The sequence below is a fragment of the Trachymyrmex septentrionalis genome, unplaced genomic scaffold (genome assembly GCF_001594115.1).
Source record: "Trachymyrmex septentrionalis isolate Tsep2-gDNA-1 unplaced genomic scaffold, Tsep1.0 scaffold44, whole genome shotgun sequence".
NCBI classification, from domain to species: Eukaryota; Metazoa; Arthropoda; class Insecta; order Hymenoptera; family Formicidae; genus Trachymyrmex; species Trachymyrmex septentrionalis.
The window spans coordinates 1,647,107-1,655,172 of record NW_017305611.1 but is presented as its reverse complement, the minus strand read 5'-3'; the positions used below and the strand labels follow the sequence as shown (position 1 = coordinate 1,655,172).

General features: G+C 35.9%; 1 protein-coding gene across 3 annotated transcripts in view; it reads left to right on the top strand.

The window, feature by feature from the left end:
- Positions 1–4,520, top strand: part of LOC108751402 (protein FAM89B-like) — a 19,786-nt gene extending 15,266 nt beyond the window's left edge. For all 3 annotated transcript variants that reach the window (XM_018491560.1, XM_018491556.1, XM_018491557.1), the window contains one exon: positions 2,807–4,520. In XM_018491560.1, coding sequence (XP_018347062.1) covers positions 2,807–3,088 — 282 coding nt within the window. In that variant the 3' untranslated portion in view covers positions 3,089–4,520. The remainder of the gene's footprint in view (positions 1–2,806) is intronic.
- The last annotated feature ends 3,546 nt before the right edge of the window (positions 4,521–8,066 follow it).

The following is an 8,066-nucleotide window of genomic DNA, read 5'->3' as shown; positions in this document are numbered from 1 at the left end:
GAGAGAGAGAGAGAGATCGAATCTTTACAATGTTTCAATTTCATTCCCCAAGAAAGTTATAAAGTATCTAAGTCTTTAAAGTAATGATACTCAATCGTTCAATAATTTAGTAATATAAAATTATTTTATTTTTTTAAGGACCTTTAGACAAACGAAATGCAGAAATACGGACAATGATTAATTTATTTTGACACGATAAAATACTCTTCATGTGCAATCTGGATGGAAAAATAAAACGTTTTAAGAGTTTTGCGGATGTGCGATTTTTAGATGACTGAAGCAACTGAAAGTGATTAGAAATGAATAATTGAAATCTTTTACGATTAGAAAATTATTTGACCATTGAATTGGATTTTATGGCACGTGTAGCAGAGTATCACTCGACATGCGGTCAGTAAATTGTCGATGCGATTCAAATTGGTGCCTGAAATTGTGCATCCTATAACGGCAGCCATTAACTCTAATAGAAACCATTAGTCATCTATCATGGCGCGAAACGTATTTACGAGTATGTGCTGGAAAATTCCACGCCTACGCGTGCAACAAGCACGTGCGATTTCAGAGTGGCCATCGAGATTCTTCCGCTGTCATCGATCGCGACGGAAGCTGTGCAAATTATTCGCACGACTCTCATTTCTGTAAACCACACATTTGTGTGCCATTAAAATTTGTTAAACATGACACGAAGTGTTCGCGTGTTTAAAATATTTTTTAAACTTTTATTCCATCCATATTGGCTTTGTGTCTATGATCTAATTTCTATCGAAATCTTTAATTCAGTTCCACTTCGATACTTAGATAATTTTTTTTCTTTATGTTATGATAATTTTTATTTCTTATTTTGGATAATATTTTTTATTGGTTTTCTAATTCTTTTTATATTATCTTTGTTATTTTTGTTTACAAATTTAATTTCTTTTGAACAGTTTCCCTTTCCTGTCGTCTTTGATTTCTACTTGGAAGTATTCCTTGTCTTTTAAACTTCGATCCTTGCCACTCCTTATCCTCGATATTCCGTCGCGTCAGTCCGAACACGTTCCGCGAATCTTCATTTTCCACTCGGTTGTCATTGTCCACCTCTGTTGCTCTCCTGTCTGTTTCTCCCGATCCTTCCGCGTTTGTTTGGGCGACCCGGATGACCCGTTACCTCGAGGCCGCGATCGCGTGTGAGTAAATTGCGCCGCACGATGAGCGTGTATTTTATGCGTGGGATCATAAGCAGCGAGGGAAACCAGAGTATATCATACCGCGGTAGAGAAAGACAGGACGCGCTTATATCACTCAACTGTGTAGAGGCGCCGCTTTTTAATAGCTATATTACCTTGCAAGTTTGCTGCGCAAACATACTTCACATGCCTACTACTAGTTACCGTATTCATCTACGTCGATTAACGATTGAAATTCTAAGAGGCTTTGTGTTTATTTCAAATAAAATTACTACAATATCTCTTGGCGTACATCTCATTAGTGGCTCAACAATCTCATTATCGCGTCGACGACTAATGATTGAAATTCTAAAAGACTGTTTATTTCAAATAAAATTATTACAATATCTTTTTGTACATCTCATTAGCAAATCAATTTTATCGTCGCTTTGCAACTACGTGGAAAGTATTTTGCTGAATTATCTAAAAATTTATGCGTAAGATCTAAAAATAATTGTACTGGTCTATCAAAATAATTATGTGATAATCTCAAACATGATGAGCCATAGCATCTTATATAATTATTTTAATAGTCAAACAAAATTTATTCAGACTTTTATTTAGCTGAACTTTTTGGAATATTTCAGCAAAACCATTTTTTTCGTTAGAAATTTGAATTAGAAATTTTTGTTGATTCAGCGATCGCTATATATTCGTTTCGTATAAAAATATTGTCGTATCATGCCGACCACGTTTGCGTGGTCCGACCGGCATTGCGGCAATCTTCCCGAAATTAACTGTAACGGGATCTTGAGTAGGATCTCTCCGAGGAGAAGAGCTCTCGTGATGAACTCTTGTTTGATCTCCGTTCGCGTCAACATCTCGACTCGCGTATCTAAGTTGGGCTAATAATTTAATAGTCAATCCAGACACGGGAAGCGAGTTCGTACAGCCGCTCCCACGCTACATTCCCTCAGGCATGATTTTACTCCTCTGTACCCCTTTTCCCTCACTCGCTCCTTTTCACCTTCGTTCTCTCTTCTGCTCTTCATCATCGTCCCTCTCCTAGCCTCGTTTCTCTTTGTCGTGTTGTCCGCTCGCGTCTCTCATATTCTTCCCGTTCTCCTTTTCCACGTCTCTCCTATACAACTCCCTCTTCCTCAGTTCCCACGGCCAAGCAGCCGCCAAGCTGCTTGGAAATGCGTCGTTTCAGTCCGTAAATCACGAGGTAACATTTACCTTGGAGACCGTATGGTAAAAGTGAATGCGTTCCTCCAGCTTCTATATATTGAACCCTATTATGTGAAATTTCGCAGCAATCCACGATGGCAAATAATGAAGAAAAGTCACGGGGTTACGAAAAATCATGATCGTAGAATCTCTTTAATAAATATCTAAAAGTCAATCTTTTATAGAATAAAAATTTATGTAAGCAGTAACATTATACCTAAGTATTTTATATATTTATTTCTAATTGGAAATCGAGTTGCTATAAAATTCGAGTTAACTCAGTTTCCATTGCCATAAAACAATATAATATAGGCCTCAAAACGATAATGGCTTGTACAAATATTTTACGTGCTTATCGCAAACTCACTGCAATATCATAATCCTTTTTTCATTTTCAATTTTCATTACAATAATTATTTTCGCATTTGCAGTTTGGTCTGCGGCAGCTCGATCTCTCGTTATTGTCGCAATTGTGGTCCTTGAACGAGTCGATCCAGGAGTTCCGACAGCTGCTGCAGGAACAGGAGGATCGAGCGCCTTCGCCGTCGCCCAGCAGCGAAGAGGGAGAAGATATGACTTATGGGATACATCCGCCGCCGCCACCGAGAAGACCAGCACCCACGCTGCATCATCGGCCACCACGACCTCCCAGGCCACCCAGGCCATCAGCCAGTGACGAGTCGCCATCGAGCGAGGAGTACGGGGCCGTTTGACGTATCGTTACCGAGAGGAAGAAGTACTCAAAAAGGTCTCGGTCCTCTCATCGCACCTAGAACGGCGTTCCAGCAAGCGCCAGTATCTCCGAAACACGAGAAAAAAAACCTCAGAGACTTTTGTGAAAATGAAAATTGCGACTATCGAAATCGGTGGTCAAGATTCGCGCGTGCACGCGCATCGTGATATTCGATTGCAAATTGCTGATTCCTAAGAAGTACCTGCAACATCGCTTGCAGAGCCATTCGAGATCACGGTTCTTTAATTTGTGACCGGAATTGATGATCGAATCGGTCGGTTGGCTAAAAGATTATTTCGCGGTAGATTAGTCGTGGTCGCGCGTACGGTGCTATCTGCGTAACTATCCGGAGAAGTTGTCCGCTTTTCCCGCAGGCCGTCGTTTAGAGAACTATTCGAGATTATCCGCGATCGCTACTTCAGCACGAAAGGATTGATGATCGAATCAAAACTCGACGGTGGAAGACCGCAGTAGTTCAGTCGCCAATATGCGAAAGTTGTTTCACATATGCAAGATAATAATCATTTCTCACAGGACTTCTGCCCGGAGAAGAGCATCGACTTGCCAATTTGCAATAATGACATTCCGCATATATCGCGCTCTAAATAAGGAAGGACTCGATTGCCGCGAGCGAGAGAGCTGACTTCAGCTCGACGCGCCGCTCTCCTCTCTACTTGTGATAACGCTCGAAGGGGCCTTTGATTAATGATAATCGCACCCATTTGTGCGGATTAAGATTTCTCCGCGACTCCGCTCTGCCATAGAGCAATTGTAACAGATCCGAGCCCAAAGCACCGCGATTCTTTCGTGTTGTGATCCAAGAAGAGACGTGATTCTTTGGCATCACCAGCCGTGAAGCAGCGACTGGTGAAAGAATCACAGTGTTCTCTTCTCTTCCATGTTTTTTAATACTGTTGCATACCCGTCGCAAAACTTATTCTCGTTGCTGTCGTCGGGTTACCTGCGCAATTAGATCTGCCATACACGCGAAGAGGATGGACAAATTTAATATCTTTTAAAAGCAATATTTAACAGAATTTGTAAATGTTTGATTTCTACATTACAGATATATAAAACAAGCCTTATAGATATATAATACCTTACAAGTCTTCGCGTGTACGGCATCTTTGGGAGAACGAAAATTGTCAATGTTCCACGACGCCCTTTCGTGTAGATTAGTACTGTGTAAAGATATGTAAGACTATGTGCAAAATAAATGAGACTTAATTTAAATATACGCTGACTCGTAACAAGCGTTACGTAATGCAACTACAACCTTTTCTTGTATGCATCGTTGTTCTGACACAGATAGTTAGCAATCGACAATGCTGCACCTACTTGCATGTATGCAAATTGCATCTCGTTCCGATGCAGGGTGTGTGCGGAAATAAATAGTGCAATAGCAGGACAATGAGGACAAAGAAATTGCTGTATGAGACTCTTGCGTCATCCAAGATGCCGCAATAATTCATATTATGCTTGTTTCGATTACATACTAATTAAATTTTTTTTCTATTTAATCCTCAACATAGCATTAAATTATAAGACATGATGAGTTACATCTCAATATTTTTGCATACATAACATTTTTGAGTCAGTAAAAATTTTTTGATTTTTTGATTAACATTGTGAATTTGATTTACAGGGTTAGGTTGCATATTCTTTCTACTTGACTTTTATTTTATTTTTTTTTTTTCATGAATTACATAGTTGGTTGGCACTATTAAAGAAGAATTCTCTTATAAACTTTCATATGAAGAAATTTGTCGATGAACGCTGCGATTCGAGCATTTTCTCCGCTTAGTCTATTGTATTTTTTTTTTTTTATGTACATGCACAATTCATACATGTTGCTCCTCAATACCGTCCATCGTCAACGCTTTACACATACATAAACGAAATACACTGGCAAAGGCGAAGCAGCCAGAGCTAAATTTTCTCGAAACATGTTATATAGGCAATGTAAGATTTTTTCAAACTAATTTTTGCATAAATATTTTTTTTCAAAATTGTTTATAAGAACATCATAAAAACAAATTATCTTACATAAAGAAGAATACCGAATATGTACACAAGATAAATATCACAAGCTTACCAATAAAAAAAACTCTTCTATTCATTTATATAAAGAAAAGTGTATACGTCATCGACGAATTAACATGACTTGAAGACTTGACATAAAAAATGTGTCACGTCCCAGAAAGTTTATTTTTCTTTCAAAAATTCCCATTAGTGCTTAAAAGCTAGTAACAAACTGTAATTGCTGTATGAGCAAATTTATGATATGCAAAATGAATACGAAGAACATTCTTTTAGTGTCTTCTCGGACAAATGTATATTACTTTTGATTCTTTTTTGTTTTTTTCTTTTATCTTTTATTTTTGGTATTTGGCTGACTTTTCCATTTTTTTGTCCTGTCTTCATGTATTCTTAACAATTCATCCGCGGGGACACATCCATACAGAAAAAAGCTTAATTTGCCCGTTTTTCAAACGGTTCTACGTCGTTGCATTGATCGTGTGGTTCATTAAATGTCTACTTTAATACTAGAACTACCGATGATTAATTTCTACCATTTAAATATTTTATAGTATACATATCTCTGAAAAAATATGAAGGGGAAAAATAAATTGATCAATTTAGATCTCGATTTTTACAAATTGCAGTAAAAATAACGAGAAGCTTAAAAAAATGCTTTGTCATAAATAATTTAAAAAAAAAAAGATTACAAACTAGTCGTTTTAATTACGTTGATAGTTCCAGTGTTAAAGTCTGCTTTAATACGCGAAATAATTTCTGCGCGAGAATGTAAATGTGGTCTTGTAAATATATTATTTCGGAATGATGTGCGATAAAGAAGCATTCAATGTTTCCAAAAAAAAAACCGGAAATGAAGAATCATTCCCGTCATTTGTAGCCCCTCGGGAATTATTGACGTGATTTAAGAAGAAGTTGATCTCTATTGAATTGATCTCATGTAGTGAACATAACACATAGAGAACATCGTCTAATATACGTAGAAAGTTTCTCTCTAATCGTACATTTATGAAAGATTGTTTAAAGAAAGTCTCACGATCCCTTCCGGATCCACTTGTGAAAGCTCACGCGTTTTTATTTCCATTTTAAAAAATATCGACGCGCGATTCACGCTTGATACGAATATACGTCGCAAAGTGGGCACGCATCATGATTAAATGAGTATATTGCATTAAACACGTTACGCAGGATATTTCTTAAGTATTGCCTAAAATTTTAGAAAATCTTTATTAATTTTAGAAATTAATTGTTTTAGATAAATTTTGGATTTTAAAAACTGATATTTTTTTCTTTATCATTTATGAAGAAGAATTCATATGAATCTCAATAGTCTCTTAAAAGCCTCGAGTCAGAGTGATTACACAAATTTTGTAAAATTATCTTTTGTTTCTAAATAGAATCTTTTGTATAAAAAGAGGTTTCTTTTTCAAACGTCCTTTAAGATTTGATTCTGTTGACATATAAGTTCGGAGCAGTAATGTATTGTAAATCTTAAATCTCATTTGTATCTCATTGCTTTTTTACAAAGCGGCAACTAAAAATATGAAAAGTGAAGGTAATACCTTATCTATTTATTGATTCGAGTTTGCGAAAAATCTTTTCTTATTTATGAACTATTAAAAGTTATTAAAAGCTTAATTGAAAGCAATAACCACATAAAATTTTTAACACCCTTTGAGATTACATGTTCAATTTTTCTTTGTAAAATGACTTCAAAAATCAACTCTTAAAATATTAGTACTTAAGAAATATTCTGTATAAGTGCTATGAGATAATTTTCTCATAGGGTAGTAACGCCACTTTACGAGATACTCGAGCAATATATCGAATTACTTCCTACACATTCATAAAAATGCTTTCATACTTTTGAGCTGCGCATCTTCCATCAGGTAGATATCTCCTTTCTTTTTTTCACTAATAAAAATATTTTTTCCTTATAAACGTATAAACGTTACTTCATTATTCTGATAGTGAGTATTAACCAAATAGATTCAAAAGAAATTAATTTAATGTGCGTGAGATACTCTTTTCGGGGAATTGAAACGATCCACGTTATCTCACAGCTTAGAGACAGATAATTTATTATTTCTGAGAAATGCAATACGTATATATTATTATTCCAAGATATTCGTATATGGAAGATGCCCAAGGAACATTTCGCGAAAATTTGCAACGGATCCGAGAGAGTCGGTGGACCATTCGTACGATACATACATCGTACAATTAGTAAATGTGCACCGTGCCCTTTACAACGGCGCTAAAATGCATATACATTTAATTTCCATTTCAAACAGACTTTTAAACAATCACGAAAAAACAATCAGCGTCCCGCTATTTTCTTCTCAACGAGAAATTTCTAACTGCCTCTCTCTCTCTCTCTCTCTCTCTCGCTCGCTCGCTCTCTCTCGCTCTCGTACGCACGCACACTTTGTACTGATCTTCAACCATGATAACGATTAAATCACATTGAAGTCTAACATTATTAGGTATAATTACCTTAACAATGAACTTACTGACTAATACTTAACGATACTAATAATAAATATATGTTGCCTTTTTCGGCGACTTTTTAAAGAGAACAGTGATGCTCCAAAAATTTGGAAAATAAAAAATTGATTCTTCTGGATGGATACTTCTCCATTATTTTACTTGACGCTCTTACATCCAGTTTGACATTTTATTCTAGATATCGCATTGTCTGTTTTTCGATCGACATTTTTTCTTCGTATACTACCTAATTTATTAAATCAATAAATTTACTAAATATAAAAGATGAGTAAAAGTAAATTTCGAGTAATAATAAATTACTATGTAAAATATTCAAGTTTAGGCTGAATTAAAGATCTTCTAATTTGCTAAATAATTGTAGAAATAATATGAAAAATGAGAGTAGCTACGCTATTGTTGGAGTGCAAAATTTT